Genomic DNA, 16,706 nt, shown 5'->3' on the forward strand with positions numbered 1-16,706 from the left:
AATAAATTTGGTGGTTATACCAAATAGTAGACCTTGGCTAGCTGGACAGGGTTGGTTTTCCATGTCAGTCTCTAAGTGTTGCTACTGTTGAGGTACAAGCTGTTCTCCAGTGTGTTTTTAGACTATTAATAGAAATCTGCAACCCATAGGTTGTCCAAGGTCAGGCTGCTATCACCTTGACCCACTTTATTTACCTAGCTGTGCACAGTAATCTACTCCAGACTGAATTCAGTTGAAATCAATATGATCATGCATGGAATTAGATGCATCTTAGCATGAATAATGTTGGAGACCTGAGCCATTGGAGAATGTGAATAATATCAGAGAGGATCTTTTCCTGACAACTTCGATTTACACTGTGAATTAATTTTTTTTGTTTAATGTAAGCTAGGATGTTACTGTTTTACTGCATCCTAAGTAGTGTGGAAAAACATGCTAAATCAACTTTCAGTTGCGTGTGTGCTAAGCAACTATTAATTTTAATGTTCTCCCTCTGTGTGACCTCATTGTCATTGCTTTATTTATGTCATTTATGGACTCAGCATTTATACTCTTTTAAGACTTAGATTCTAACTGCTTTGAAAAAACCTGTTTCAAAATTATTTTTGCAATCAATTATCATTTGAGTATTAGTTTGATATTGTTGCTAAATATTTACTAAAAATGTTTACAAAGCATTTCTGAAAAACAGATCTGGTAGATTGTTTCTTATCTTTACCTGAAATCAGGTGGTGTACCACATACTTATGTGTATCTTGATATCTCTGTGTGTGTGTGTGTGTATATATATATATATATATATATATATATATATATATATAAAACCCCATATTCTTCTCATTTAACTTACTGTATTTTAGCATACCTGTGAGTATAGGCTGGCAGGAGATTAGACTTAACATTTCCACAAGGAAATAGATTGCCTGGTCCAGTTCCTGCTGGGACTGGGAGGTATCATTAGTTGCTGAAACTTTGCATTATAATTTGAAGTGCTAAAATGAGCACTGGACTACTGATACATAATACAATACATTTGACCTCTGTCTGAAAAAATGATACCCTCTCCTTTGAATAAATAAGACTTTGTAATTAACAGCGCTTCATTGGCATTATTACCATGTATTTTTTTGCAAGTAGGTGTCTAAATTTTGTTTCAGAGACTCTTAATAACTTTTTTCTTGTTTTCTAGGAGGTGCAAAATGGAAGGTTGTTTAGGCTTCTAGCAAAATTGGGAACAATCAATGAGAGGCCAGAGTAAGAAAACTTGTTTTTGTGGTTTAGAGTATGTAAAACACAGTTTGCAATGCGCTTTCTTCCTTCATAAATTTAAGCTAAATTATTCCCCCTATATTTGCCCATGGAGAAATGAGTATTTAAGAAGCCTTGAGAAAAATTAGATAAGCAACTTTGACCAAAACTTTAAATAGACAGGAGAAGGCTGAGAAGGCTACAAGTTGTTTCCTTGTATTTAGTATGGTTTATCTTGTGAGTGGCAGTAGTTTTGGAGGAAATCCATTGCTTGCTTTATTGCTTGCTTTAACTGAAGCAAAGGATGTAGATACTGGTTTTAAGCTAGCGAGTTTTCGCCTTGTTTTTTATTGACTAACTACATGAAAATGAAGTGTTCATTGTCTGTTTTTAGTCCCTCTGCATAAACTTAGAGTTATGTTTATAATGCAGGTTTCTACATGAGTTTTATGTGATAAACTTGTTGCAGATAATTTTTGCTTTCTTCCACTATTTTTTGGTGGCTCTTGGAAGGCATTAGCTTTAGGCACTCAAGCAGATGAGAAAGTTTTGTATAGGTTATCTTCTGTTTGTGGTGGGGGGGACTAATTTAATTGCAATTTATAGCAGGAGATTAGCTATGCAAGACTACTCAGCTGAGATTGAAGTGTCATTTATATCTGTGGGGTTTGATTTTACTTAACTTACTGAGCTTTGATATGAGAATTTGTTTTTCACTAGGTTTCAGAAGGACCCAACGTGGTCAGAAACTGGAGACAGGTATTTACTAAAGCTCTTTCGAGATCACCTTTTCCATCAGGTGACAGAAGCGGGTACTCCTTGGATTGACCTCAGTCACATTATCTCATGTCTTAACAAGGTACACTGTACTTCAGTTAGCTTTTACACATTTGATTGGGTTAGCTTTCTTTGAAAGGGTATTCCACTGAAAAGCAAGTTGGCACTGGAAGGTTAATGCCATTGGCTTAGCTGGTGGCTATTTTCCCCATTTTGGATGCTAATAAGCTAATATTCCAACATCTATGGATATTTTAAATAAAACTAGTACATGATAATAAAAATTTGTTAATATAGCATGAGATACAATATTAACTTTTCATCCTAGAATGCATTGATTACTGTGGATAAGCAATGCTGGTCCCTTTATGCTACTCTGGTCTTTCAACACAGCATAAAGGATCCATAATACTCCTTTAACTGGGGGTGGTTTCTGTTTGTAGTTATCACAAAGGATGGTCATAAGGCAAGATCCATTCCTAAATTGTGCTGACTTGAGTAGGTGGCAGGAAGGAAACTGAAATTTGTGCAAAATCCCTGCCATCAGGACAGTGCTATAAAATTTCTGTGACTTAAAATGTTAAGTCCACTTCTGTAATAACTTCCCTAGTCTCTCCAGCCCTTTGTTTTCCAAGGCTGACTTAACAAAGCTATTTGCAGTTTTCTAAGAGCTGCACCACTAGCAGATTTTTATCCGAGCACTCTCATGATTAATAGCAAGAGATGTGTGAGAAACCACGAGATCTTCAGTAGATTAAGAACTTGTCTTGCTCCATAAATTAAAAAGTATGTGAGCTGATTAAATTTTTTATTAGTAGATCAGCTTTCAACTTATTTTACATTGTTTTGCCAAACTTCAATAATCCATGGGAGATTAAGATGCTGCAGCTTTTTTTGTTGTTGCTTTTGTAGCTGCTTGGTAGTTTGACTTGCTCTGTAGAGAATGGTGATGCAGACACTGACAATACACAGTTTTAATGCCCAATATATTCTTTTCTAGGACTAGGATAGCCAACTTTCTCTTCCAAGAAAATTGGAATGTGTTCAGATCCTTTGATGTGTAATAACTGTACAGTTATATATCTTTCTAAAATTGTCAGGGTTTCTAACCTCCTATTAGACCACTGCTGTGCATTTTTTAACCTCCTTTTTATCTTTCTGGTTGGTGTCTGTAATCACTTTAAAAAGGACATTAAAGGGATTGAGGCTAAATCAAAAAGAAAGCATGTTGACATTCAAGTAGGCATTGAAATGCCATCATGATTTGAAAGCAGTGACTCATACAGTACTGTAGCAAGAGGGGACAGTCCTGAATTCATAGGTCAGGTAAGAGACAATGTCAAAGAATGCCTTGTTCTATAAATGTTCATGGCTTACCTTTTCAAACAGAGACTCTTCTCTTCTGTGGTTGTGGGCTCAGCACACAAAAAAATGTAAGGCTTTCAGAACTCTGCTTTGGAAATACACTCTAAGAAGCACCTCAGAAACTGTGAAAGTAGTAGTAGAAGTTATATGGACTTTACTGGTACTTGCCAAACACATTCCTTTTGAAAAGCTATTCTATTGTTTAAAAAAAAACCAAACCAACAAACTTTCCTATTCAATGTGGTGTTTGAGCATCTTTTCAGCTGAGGATATTGATTTATGCACCCACAGGAGGAAAGAAAGCCATAAATATTGATGTTTGTAATTAGAAGTGTGGCTTTCTTAATAGGGATCTTCCATTAGGAAGACCTTCCATTAAGGTAATTAATTGATTTGTTGTATGATGCTAATGGGAATGAACAGTGGACAATATTTCACAAACACCTTAATTGTATTAATATTTTATAATGGATGTTGGAAGACACTGGTGGTTTTATCCTACTGTACAAAAATTAGAAGCTAATTGGCTTGCTTTCAGCCTTCTGAAACCATTCACAAAGCAGCAGCTTTAAAATGTGGTGGTTCCAGTTTTTAAGGTTACACTCAAAACATTACTTTAGAAGATAAATGCAAGAAATTGCTAACTTGCTGTGTTGCTCCAGACAACAGCTAGTGGAACATCTCTGTGACAAATTTCATTGTTTTTCTATTCAGTACAATATTATAATTGTATTATCATTATATTACATTTATATTACATTTAAACCTGCTGGGGTTGTATTTCCAAAGAATGGATTGGTAGTGTCATATGTCACTTGTCTCTGCCCCACCTTTTGTATTTGAATAAGAAAGACTGTGGTGCAACTATCAACATATTGACTAAAACAAAACTACAAATGTTCTGCATAACAGAGTCTTGACAGTTCTCTGATGAACATTTCTTGCAAAGTGAGAAGAACATAAGAAACAGTGATGTAATGGGCTTCAGGATGTAAAGCAGGATATTCCTCTGTTAGAAATTAGGATCTAATAATATAAAAAAAAAAGTACATATTGAATTTGAGAAGTCAGAACAAACCATGAGAAGAAATGTGGAACAAACGTTGATCTTCAACCCCAAATTATTCATTTGGTTATGGATTATACCAAAGTAATTTTTTCTTTCTAAGGGGTTAAATGTACCATACAGCGTAGTTTGTTTCCAGTACTGCCAAAAATGTGAGGTTTGGGTTTCTACCAGTTTTCAGGCTACCTGGGGCTGATCCATCCATTATCTCATTTTGTAGTGAACAAGAAGTAAATTACTTACCCTATGTTTAGGTTTGTGGATCATGTGTGCAAATGTAATGTCAAATTTAGTTTTGTTCTTCAGGAAGTACATGAAAATTTTGCCAGCTTTCTACACAGGGAAGTATAGCATTATAGGATTACTAGCTTTGTGGAAGGGGAAGGAAACAATGGTAATCTAGTCCTAAGGTCTGGAATGTCTGTCAGGTTAAGACCAAAATGTCTCGATTTTTTGGCGAGGATGTTGTTGTGGTGTGATTCAGATTCTTCCTTTGTGTCCTGTTAGCGGATTTGAACTGCACCATAACAATGTACTTGCCAAGAAATTGATTGCTTTTGTTGCTGGGGAAATGTTTTGTCATTTCTTTCACACTTCTTTTATTTTATCTTTTGCATTCTTGTTACAGTTAGATGCTGGTGTGCCAGAAAAAATAAGCCTCATTTCCAGAGATGAGAAGAGTGTACTTGTGGTAACTTACAGCGATTTAAAACGCTGCTTTGAAAATACTTTTCAAGAACTGATTGCAGCCGCAAATGGTCAGTTGTAGTATTTGCTGAAAGCATGCAGGACATTGCTGAGGAACTTAACCTATAGCAAATTGCACTACAGCTGAATTGTTGTTGTCATCTCATTTCACATTTGGGAAACAAACAGGAGATGAGCAAAGCTGCTTGCACTTCAGTCAGGTACACTGTTACTTGAAGGGAAGAATGTTTCACTTATCCTAGAGCTAAGGCTGCCATTGGAGGCTTTATCTGTGAAGAATTTATTTTAGATTAAGGAACACATCAGGTGCATGATGTTCCTACTTTTATTTTTTCCACTTGTATATGCACTAATTTTAATTTTTTTAAGACTTTTCTGATCTCTGAAGTTTTGCCACATTGTATACTTAAGGGAAACTCTTTGCAAGGACATTTCTGGGATACATTTTTGTCACTGAGGATATAGCAAAATTTATTCATTTTTGATATTATTTGCACCCAGAATAGCATAAAGGACCAGGTAAATAATTTAATAGAAATTGTGTTCTATTAATGACCTTTTAGTTCGTAACCTCTGTAAAAGTGTGTTGTATGCAAGCTCTGTATGCCACCCACTGTTAGCTCAAAGAAATGTGAGAAGAAACAACTTTTTAAAACCAGTCAAGTGAAGTATTGGTGAATTGACTAAAAAGGAAAGAAAGTCCCCTGTCATTCGATTTAAACTTTGTCTAAGCGAAGTGACGAAAACAGCATAATGGGAAACATCTTTAATTTAAGGAGCATATCAAACTTGCTCTAAACACAACCAGCGCCTTTTAAAAACTGTTTGTACATTTTCCTGGTAGTCAGAAGCATTTACATTTATGCAATTTTTTTAATAGATTTTTTTTTTGAAGAAATTGTTTAAATGCCTGAAGTTTCAGGAGTGTATTACTTTAGGTTATTTACAGTATAATTTTTGTATAAAGTTCTGTTCTTTGAACCACAGCTTTATTATGGTACGCTACACTGGATACAGATACAAAGACACTGTTAAAAGAAGATTAACTAAACACAGCAGTTGTCTGGCATCAAGAGCTTTTCAAGTTTTACGGCCTGAATCTGGAGGGATAATGATCTGCTGTGCCTTTGCAGTCACTGCTTAGCCCAAAGTAATATTACTTTTGCTAATACTCAACACATGAATATTCCTGAAGTAATTCAGTCTCAAAAGTCTGGAATTTTGCTCCTCAATTACCTTTCTAATTTTTGGACATGCAGTTGTCTCCAAACTTGGGTATTCATGGGATTTCTAGTTAAACACCTACACTTTGATACTGAAGACTGCCAAATATGTAGGAATTTCCTTTCTTAAAGCAGTAGTGAAGACTGTATCTATCCTTTCCCAGCACTGAATGTTTTAATAGCACTGGGTGCTCACCATGAAGAAAATGTGGAAACTCAAAAGGTCAGGACAGACTCTAAGCACTTGCAACTGATGTTACTGACATCAATTTTAATGATTCTCAATATTTGTAGTTTTCAGAGAAGTTTTTAATATTTCTCTGTCCACTTTTATAAGCTTTAAAATGATTCTCCGCCTTGAGACTTGCATCAAGAAAAAAGCAACTCTCTTCACATCGAAAGCTTTGAAGACTAGGGACATGCTTTACACATTTTAGAAAATGTGGTTGAATCCACATTAAGTAGCATCAGTTGTTGAGTTTAAAAATCAATTATTGTTGCAATTTTCAAAGGAACATAATGTTTAATATTCAAACGATAACAGTTGCCAGAATGTTCTTTTTAATATAAAAGGAACAGGAACTTTGAAAAGTGAACATGCAGAACAGTCTTTTATCATTAGCTCATGTATTTGAGGAAGAGCAGCTGTCTTTTCTATGTTTTTTGACAAATCATATTGTAATTCTTTTGTACAAAAAAAGAAGTACTTGTATTCTAGAAGAAATATGGAATGCTTAATTTATAAGCGGGCTGAGGTTTTTTCCAGTATTGTTTTCTTTGAAAATGAAAGGGGATCATCTGTTCAGTTGTGGGGTTTGGGAACCTTTGAAAATTTAATTTGTGGACCAATATTTTGTGGAAGTGTAAGGCAGGGGTAAAATAGGGCTTGAATTCTCATCCTTTTTAGACCAGCACACCCTCTGCAAGACATGTCTAAATTGCAAACCTGTGTGTATTTGCATAATGTCAGTTTGCTTCAGCCCCTAGTAACCTCAGGACTTGGTTTAAAAATAAAAAGGTAGACAGCTAATAAGTTTTCATACATTATATCAGCCAGAAAATATTTGGTGTCAGGTAATACATAAAATTAAAAAGAAGTTGAGCTTTGTTTTCTATTTATTTTATTTGGTCTGTATTTGGGAATGATTTGAACAGTCTGAAGTTCAGCTTGGGTGGTTTTTTTTGGGGGAGAGCCCTTCTACCCCATTTTAATTCCATTTAGAAGGTTGTCCTAAAGTTGTAGTTTGATCCATTCATAGGAAGAACTGTGTATCTGTATTTAAAAGAAGAGTCACCAGGATGTGCCCTCCCAGATGGGAAATTTATTTCTGACCTTCCTATTTTTTACAGCTAAAAGCACAGAAGGGACAACCTTTGAAATCATCTGATGTTGGTCATTTTAATTTTTGTACCTGTTTTAAATTTTGTTGCTGTATTTACTATATTGTAAATATTTTGTTGAGGGTACCTATATATTTTTGATTTGTCCTTGTTTCAGTAATTCGGGTGTCAACTGTTTCCCCTAAAAAGCACCAGTATGTTAAGTTCTAATGTCATGATCCCAATATGTGTTACTCATCTTTAATCCTGTTTTCATTGTTCATGTGTACAGCAGTATTTTTAATAAAGAATACCAGAAGTAACATGGCCTTATTTTGACATTGTGAAGCTCTGAGGTTGGATCCAGGGCATTTCAACTTTGGTGTTGGAATTTTATTTCATTTGTCTCGTACTTCTTTTGTATTCATTCTGTCTGCAATGCAGAGTTTAAACAAACAGGAGTCACAAATTGTGTTTAGTGCTTGCCACTTAGAGTGTATCAGATGTCCTAAAACTGAGAGATGCTGTTCACTAGAAGTGTATTAATGCATATTTCTGTAACTCCCAAGTCAAATCCCATCTGCTTCAGTTTGATCAGGTCTGCTTTCCTCGATAAGCCCTACTTTTGAAAACTCTGCTCAAGTACCCTTACTTCCATGTTTTTTGAGCTTTTTTTGCTCAGTAACAAAGTGTGTTAATTTCTCTGAGAATTTGCACATGGAGTCACAATAACTTCATTACACAGAACTCTTTTTCTACATTTTTAACCAGCAAAGGTTTGATGATTTGCTGGTGGGATAAAGTCTCCTATATCCATCCAATGCTGACCATGGTTATAGAAGATGTAATTTTATGTAATATATTGTGAATTGTCAATAGTCCTTGCACATATTTAACATGGAGTCATTATCACTGAGATTGCAGTGTTTTAGGAATGTTATTATATAAGCTACATTTTTTGATTGATGCACATATCCAGTCTCCAGTTTCCTCCTTAGTAATATGCAGCAACAGCTACACAAGTCCTCCAGCAACTGATGATCCCATTCTGCTTTCCCAGAGAAAGCTTCATCTCCACTTCCAGCATTTGTAGAGCCCCTCAGATTGAATGCTGTTTAGCAGAGAGCACTTAATTGAACATCTCTATGGAGGCAGCATCCTCAGCTTCAGATGGATGGGGTGGGGATGTGGGGATTCTCTGAAGAAAACAGTCTCTCCGCAGGCCTAAGTTTCTGCCTACTGTCACAGTAGCTTCAGAACAGGCTTTGGTGAGGACACCTTAGCTCTGTTTGCTGTCCTTTTCTCTGGTGTGCATCTTCTAGCTGCTGAAGAAACCAGGAATGGTGGGTGGTTGGATGGAGGTTTGTCTTCCCCCATCATGAAACCTTGCCTCTCCCAGAGGCTGAGTTGAATTTTTGTCTCTAGACAGCAGTAAGCTCTTCCTAAATATGCTGAACCTAGGGAATGTCACCCACACAGGGAGCGGTGGCAGGTGTCTGTCACTGTAGCTGGGTTGATGTGTGGGAAATGTGCCTTCCTTCTGTGTGATTATTCCGTGTTCTCCTTTGCTCAGAAAATCAGCCTGTGGGATGGATGTGTACCAGATGTTTGTGCTGCCCAGTGCTGACTTCTGTGCCACAGCAGTCTTTGACACTGGCAGAACTCTAATTTTTTTTCAAAAGCAAACTTTATTATATGAATTTAGTAGTCAAACACATTATATAAAGACAGAAAATGCAAGACAAAATAGGAGTTCTTCACATCTGAAGACACTTGAGGGTTCATACAAAAGTAATCTTTTGTAGTCCAGTTTTCTTAAATATTTATGCATAAAAGCATATTTATATATTTACACTGTGCAAACACGTCTTTTGAGATGCATCATCCTGTAACTATTCTTGCTCAGTTCTAATAACAATAGAGTACTGAAATTTTGTCTTGATCAAGGTCAAATATACTTTACTAACAAGAGACAGTGCAATAGATACTTAAAACTGATGATTTCTTGTGCAGAGATACTTAGCTCAGAAGTAGTGGTACATATTTATTTTGCTTGAATATCAAAGATCGTTTTTATTTATAAATATGCAAAAGGTCATTTGCTTTGAAGTCTGTTAGTGGGTTACATTCACAGCTCTTTAGCTGAATTCTGAGAGAGCAAGAGATCATAGAACATGTAGCATTCAAGTTAATATATGTTTTAGTGGACCACAAGAAGCTGACATTGGGCTGTAATTGAGTTGGCTGATATCAGTGCTACTGTGTTAAATGTCCAACTCTCATTTCAGTACTGCATTCAAAGGTGAAAGGGAATGGGTGCATCCTAATGCTTCTCGAGCAAAGAACACTCATGACCTTTCTGAGATGCTATACAAAATCTGCTGTAAATGAATGATACATTTTTATTCCTGTACATACTGGTAACTTAACATGGAAATTTAGGTGTCTTCATAAAAAAGCTGCCCTAACTTTACAGATTGCCTTGTAATTTCTAACTCATCTCTTCAAACTCTCTAGTGATCAATTAAAGTTTGTGCAGTCTAGTAGCCATCCTGTCTTTTCAGACAGATTCCCATATATAAAATATAATCAGTGCAGTGTTAGAAGGTCCGTGAGGTTTTGTGGACAGAGCTTGACTTTAACCTATCTACCTTGTGGTTTGGTTCCAGTGTGTGCGTGTCGGCTTATGACAAAGTGCAAAACTTCAATATTTACTGAATTTCAACAGGAATGTCCAAACTGAATTGGTATGTATTCCCTGTTGTTACAGCCCTGGATCTGGTCTTAGTTCTCCTCTATCCTTGCCAATTGTGTTTAGCAATGCATTTTAAATTCTTGCCTTGCAAGGCTCCCTACTGTGTCTGCCATCTGGAGCAGTAAGATCCATATAATGCCCCATCCCCAATTAGCTTATTCAGCTTCCCCAGAGCACCAGCCCTCCCACAAGTTTCTCAAAGTAGTTTTCATAAAAAATATAGTTTGTGGTCTTTCTAGTTTCTATCTTCTTGAAGGCTCCTTTATTTTCCAGCACAACACATACCCCAGCCGTGGGATGCGAATACCTCAGTGCCTGGTGCAGATTCCTGGCTCTCTAGGGCTCCCAGCTGCCTCTCCCCGTCAGGACAGAAGTGAGTCTGAGCAGAGGCTGTAATAATGGCCTTCCAGGTTTTCCTGGATGCAGAAGCACTCAGCATTTTTAGCGAAAGCTATTGGTGTTGAGCATTTGGGAAAGTCAAGGTTTAAGCAATAATATTTTGCTCTATTTTGAATACGTGTGCTGCAGTCTGTAGAAAAGCAGATCTCTGGGATTAAGCCAATGATAACTTCTCAAGTTTTATGATAATTGAAATAATTTGGATCAGAGTTTTTAAACTGACAGTGTTTCCCGAGAGCCTGCATGTTTACTTGGCCTAGAAGTACTTAAACTGGTGGCTGAGAATAATGGACAACAGAGTTGTAGTCAGGAGGAGGAGAGCGGCTGGCAATCATTTTCTCCAGCATCGCATAACCACAGGTGTGTCTTCGCTTGGAGTCACTGAGCTGGTCACAGCTGAAACTGCAGAAGCTTCTTGGCTTGGTTACTCCAGAAAGCACTGACTCCTTGCTCCTGCTGGCACCTTTAATGCTGTAATAGAGCAGTGTCATTGTGAGCTTTCTTACCATGAAAAGATTTTTGGTTTAGTGACTTGAGCAAAGCTAGGTCACAAGTTAATTCTTACACGGTGGGAGGGGCACTGATGCAGATGGACTTGCTCAGAGGGAGTGCAGAACAGGGGAGTGAAGGAGCCCTCCTGTGTTCCCTGTGAACAGAGGTGCTGGGAGTGAGCATCACTGTTAAAAGTGTTTGTGCATTCTATCAGTCTTGCTGCTTGGGGGGAGTACTGGACTGCTCAGCCTAAGTTCAAATTGCTCATTTGTGGCAGGTGCTGGGGAGTGAGACTTTATTGCAGGGTCGTGTAGTGGGGAGTGTCTGGCAGCTCTGCTGTGGTGAGGCAGTGTATCTCCATACCAAAATGTTTCTTCCTAGGGGGGAACAGGGGGTTTTGAGCAAGACTGAAGTGGTGGAAGGTCTCAAACCTTGAGGCAAAAGTAGAAAACTACTAGTGTAGGTGTTCCCAAAGCCTAATGCTGGGATAAATTTCTAATGCAAATGGCTGATGTTTGTGAGGAAGGGCATGAGGTCTGGCTATCTGCTCTTTTTTGGCTTCTTTTGGCAGCTGCCGTGAACTGCTGGTTTGAACTGGAATTTTCCTGTCCCTTAAAAGGACTAGTTATCCTGTAGGCTGCTGTTTATAAGATGCCCTTTACTAAGAGGGGTTTAATGTCTTCTGGGCGAAGCCACTTTTAGAGGCACTGTTAGCCTTTTGGCACTTTCTCACCCATATTCAGAGATTGCAGTGCTTAAAAGGGCTCTTTCAGTAATGAAAATCAGGGCAAAGAGAATTTTTACACCATTGAACTTGAATACCAAAGATTTATCTGTAGACAAAGGACAAGCCAGAGCAGTTTTCCATCACTGTTTACATGTGAAATCCTAAAGTAAACATGTTGGACCACAGTGTCTAAAATTATATTTCCTCCCTGTATTTTTATAAGTTCATGGACAATCCTCTTCATTTATAAGGTCAGAAACGTTGGCAGCCCTAGTCTTGAATTCCAAATAAGACATTCAGAGAACATCTGTTGAGGCTTGCAGAGCCCAGGGTTTTGCTTTTCATTTTATTTTGCATTGTTAGGTCTTTAAGTTAACTACAGAACTAGTGGCACAGGACCGTTACAAGTTCCTCTTAGAGGTCACAGTTTCTCAAATTCTTAACTCAGAGGCCTGTGTGGTTTTTTAAGAGTGTGGTCTCTGTCTCTTCTTTTTACTGTAGGAAATTGGAAGGTCTCCCTAAGAAGACCACCCCATTGCATTTATTAGTAGATGAATGGAGCTCCTGAGGAAGAGCCCTTGTGATGAGGATTGCAGATGCATCCCATATTTTTATATTGCATCTGTTGGCAGATGGAGAAGTACTTGCCTTGGGATAAATTCCATAACTATGACAAGGTTAGTCACAGATGCAATGGACTTCTTGTGATGGGTTTAAAGAGAAATGCCTCTGTGATTTACATTGTAATTGTGAGTCTTCAGGAGCTGGCAAAAGTGGAGTGTGCATGACAAGTTGTGAGTCTTAAAAACTGTCATGCTTTGATCCTTTCATCATCATCAGGCTTTTGCATCCTGAGATTTTTCTTGTGAGCTAGACTTGGCTTCTGCTTTAATAGACCTTTGTACCAGTAGAGCTGTATCTATTAATTTTATCTGGAGTGCACTGCTGTACCTGGGCATGCATTCCCACAAAAAACTTTGAGGGAGCTCAAGGGGTTTTGGCATCTGTAGTCAGGCTTCATTTTGAGTCTGAGTTTACAGTCAGTAAAGGCTTCTGTAGCTGTGGACTATCTTCTTGCCAATCTAGGAATGTAAATTGGAAACTGTATTTAGTTGGTCTTTAATTGGGATTGTTTGTTGGAGGAAATGGCCGCTGGTTTCTTGCCATGTTCAGGACCAGAGTGAGGTTAGAGGCTGGCTGCAGCTCTTGAAATGCTTGTTCCAGCTCACAGGAGGTAGAATTCTTGCTGTTTTTCTGGCTTTGTAATTTACACTGACTCAAGGGTTTGCCTCAGCCCAAGGATTTTGGCTTACTTGTGTTGGGCTATTTCACCACTACTGAAAAGCTAGAAGAGGGTTGCACTCAGGATCCTTTCTTCCTGCAAAGGAGCACAGCTCAGAAAACTGCCCCCAAACCTTTCTACCGGGCTCTTTTGCCTGAGGCCTTATATTAGCAAAAACTCACTTCTCTTCCTGCTCCTCAGAATATAATTTTTCATCTCAGTGGCATTAGCAAGTCCAATACACGTTGCAACCATTTCTGTTCCTTGCTCCTGGCCACCACCTGGGCCTAAGGAGCTCACCAGGGTTTAGGCTGATGCTCTTTCCTATGGTGAAACCAAGGGTGAGCTGGGGCATTAGTGCCTTTCCCTAGGCAGGAGAAGTGGAAGCCCAAGAGGAGGTGCCTCGCCAGGGTCAGTGGGGTACCCCTGCACTGTCAGGTTGGCTCCCTGCTCTGTTCTGCCCTTGGCCTGGCAAGCACTGCTGCACATGCTGGCTCTCTACTGCAGTCAGTTTCCTCTGAAACAAACCCTGGGAGTGCTTCCGGAGACAGGCAGGGTGCTCTGGGTTTGGCTCCTACCCACACTATGCTGTTCTTCGGCTCTGCCCAGTCTGACTCTTCCAAGGCTTTGTTGCAGCGAAGGGACGTAACCATAGGCAAGCTGCTGCCAGAGGAAGGTGAAACCCTTCCTCAGCCTGGTGCTGGCACCAGCTGCCCTGACAGTGAGCTGCTACTGCTCACTCAGAAACTGTTCTGACAATCTGGCAACCTGAATCAGCTCCCTGCAAGAAAAGCCAAGCTGAAATGTCAGGATGCCTGCGATGCAAGGAAAGAAGCATGAATGTACATCTGCTTAGATCAGTTTCCATGTCTCAAACCCCTTCAGGCTCCACCTTGCTCAGTACAAATTTTAGGGGTATTTATTTACTGTTCCAATTAATTTTAAGTAAAGGATGCTTAGCTAAGATACTACCAATTTTAGGAATGTGTGCAGACTGAAGGGTCACTGCCTGCATTCACATCCATGAGTGCTTTTTGGCACAGTGCTACACTACAGTACCACTTGTTTAGCTTGCAGGCCAGATGACCTTGTATGATCTCTACCACTCTGTTTTCCCAAGGATTTACATTCTAGCAGCCACTGTTCAGTTCAATTCTTTTTTCTTATGCAAGTATTCTTTTTTCTTCTGTATTTGAAGATGCCCCTTAAAGCACTTGCAGGGGGATGCTTGGGGCACAATCTATGCAAAGAAAAAGGCTTTTCATAAATTTCATTTAGGGAGGTTGCCATGTTGTCTGTGTGGCTACAGCAGCCTTCAGAAATACACGGAGAAGAAATGAGTTAAACCACCTCTAGAGAACATTGCATCCTTTGGAACCCTGTAATATCCACATACACTCTATAGTCCCTGGCTCCTCCAAAGACAGCATGCCACAACAGAGCTGAAGTACCATAAAACTGCTCAGGAGCCTATTTTCTGAAAGGTCAAGGCAGGAGAAAGGGTTTCCCAGCATTTGTTCGGAGTGGCTTTGCCATGCATGAGCAGCTTTGGCACTGCAGGCTGCTGCCAGCAGCGCGTTTATCCAGGCCGTGCTTTCCAGCCCCGTGAGCACGCGCTCTCCCACACGTATTTCTGTCCTACACGTATTTCAACCAACGCCCTCTAGGTCACTGGAATTTGTCATGGAGCGAGGCCTCTCTGCCTTGACTGCACGTTTCAGGCAGCTCTGATTGTTCTTTGAGACAATGCTACACCTCCCAGGCTGCCCAACTGCAAAGCACTGACAAGTTTGGCGCTGGCAGGATGGCAGGCTGGCCTTGACCTCCTGCCAGCGTGAGATGAACGATGGGTTGGGTCTGGGCAGTCTCCGGGCTGGCTGAGAGCAGTGAGCTGAAAGCAGGACACTGCCAGCTTTGCAGCGGCTGGGAGCTGATACAGCGCCGGCGCTGAGAAAATAAACACTTCCCATTTACAGAGAGTTCATGTCAGTGCAACCCATTTCTTAGAGCAGCCCTAGTTCCCTGCTTGGGCAGCTGTCAGGAATTAGGTGGAGGAAGATGGCCAATATATTCAAGTGCTTAAAGGCAGGAAGAGAAGTGAGGCCCTCACATCCATCTATTGTAAAGTTGCCACTTTAGCATCCTGAGCCCATGGGTGTTAAATGGGCCGTGCTTAGCTGAGTCATGGAAAAGAAGGGCAAAAACAAGCACAGGGGGCCTTGTCCCAGCTGGGGTGCCCTTGGGACTTGCAGAAACAACTGCAAATCCTTCACAGCCACACATTCCTCCTCCCCTATTATTAATGGCTTGTTTCCCAGTTACCTGCCTCCTACCTCAGTTCAGTGCTCTCTGACACTGGCATTAAATTGAGCATTAGGTGGATCAATAAGTGCTAATAAATTATATTGCTGATGTGCATCGAAGGCATTGAGGGTTATTTGCTTCTTCAAAGACATAGGTGTGGAAGATGATTGACTGCTGATTAAACCAACTCTGGGCTCAGCAAGAGTGTTTACAGGGACTGGAGCCACCTCAGCTACTTTCACAAGGCATTATTTAGCACAAGGACCTTGAATTCTCCTTTGCCATCTAAAGCCTGAGAAGAAGGGAATGTAAAATACAGACCCAAAGAGTGTCCGTTTCTGCTTGCTGCCTGTCCATGTGAAGCGTTTCAATTCCTCTGGAGCCAGCACCATCCCACTGTCTGCTTGATAATCCTTGAAGAAAAAAGAGAGATGCAGTCCTGTGAGGTGTTAACTTATATTTTACAAAGGACTCAGTTCCTCTTTGGTCTGATTTCCAGCATCCTTCTGGTCATTGATACTGAGACGGCTCTAGGAGACAGCAGCTCTGTGCACAGAGGTATTTAACGGTGCCTTTCCAAACCACCTGTGCCTTGGGGTGCAGCAGGCAGGTAATGTTAATGCAAATCCAGGGTGCTGGAAGAAAAGTGTCTACATGCAGTCTGAGGCTCTGGCCAGCCACCTGTTTAACCCTGTGAGGACCACTGTGCCTTTCCCATCTCCTGCTGCTTAAAGCCCTCTACTGAGTCACTAAAAGCTTGCCCCAGCCTCTCATCCATGCCTGTCCCTACCAGGATTGGGTGTGTGTCTCACTGTTAGACATGGCTCCAGCTTGTCCATCTGCTAACAGGTCTTGTTCCTACCAACCTTGCACACCTACTGGAACTGACCACTTCATGTCAGGGAAGGAGTGTTTGCAGCCCATGGCATGGCCAGGAAGGATCTCTGACCCTAATTTGTAGGGAAGTGGGATAAACTCTTGTTGCAAGTACAGCTAATCAGCTAACCTTGTATCAGTTATAGCTGACAAAGCAGTAACCC

The 16,706-nt window shown here is 39.9% G+C and overlaps 2 protein-coding genes across 2 annotated transcripts in view; one reads left to right on the plus strand and one right to left on the minus strand.

Moving 5' to 3' along the window:
* Positions 1 to 8,030, plus strand: part of PAN3 (poly(A) specific ribonuclease subunit PAN3) — a 79,109-nt gene extending 71,079 nt beyond the window's left edge. The window contains exons 18-20 of the mRNA XM_066544867.1: positions 1,190 to 1,254; positions 1,969 to 2,107; positions 5,085 to 8,030. Coding sequence (XP_066400964.1) covers positions 1,190 to 1,254; positions 1,969 to 2,107; positions 5,085 to 5,225 — 345 coding nt within the window. The 3' untranslated portion in view covers positions 5,226 to 8,030. The remainder of the gene's footprint in view (positions 1 to 1,189; positions 1,255 to 1,968; positions 2,108 to 5,084) is intronic.
* A 1,351-nt stretch (positions 8,031 to 9,381) lies between these two features.
* FLT1 (fms related receptor tyrosine kinase 1) overlaps positions 9,382 to 16,706 on the minus strand; it is a 108,819-nt gene continuing 101,494 nt past the window's right edge. The window contains exons 29-30 of the mRNA XM_066544868.1: positions 15,988 to 16,079; positions 9,382 to 11,332 (exon numbers count right to left, since the gene is read on the minus strand). Coding sequence (XP_066400965.1) covers positions 11,128 to 11,332; positions 15,988 to 16,079 — 297 coding nt within the window. The 3' untranslated portion in view covers positions 9,382 to 11,127. The remainder of the gene's footprint in view (positions 11,333 to 15,987; positions 16,080 to 16,706) is intronic.

The sequence above is a fragment of the Molothrus aeneus genome, chromosome 2 (genome assembly GCF_037042795.1).
Source record: "Molothrus aeneus isolate 106 chromosome 2, BPBGC_Maene_1.0, whole genome shotgun sequence".
NCBI classification, from domain to species: domain Eukaryota; kingdom Metazoa; phylum Chordata; class Aves; order Passeriformes; family Icteridae; genus Molothrus; species Molothrus aeneus.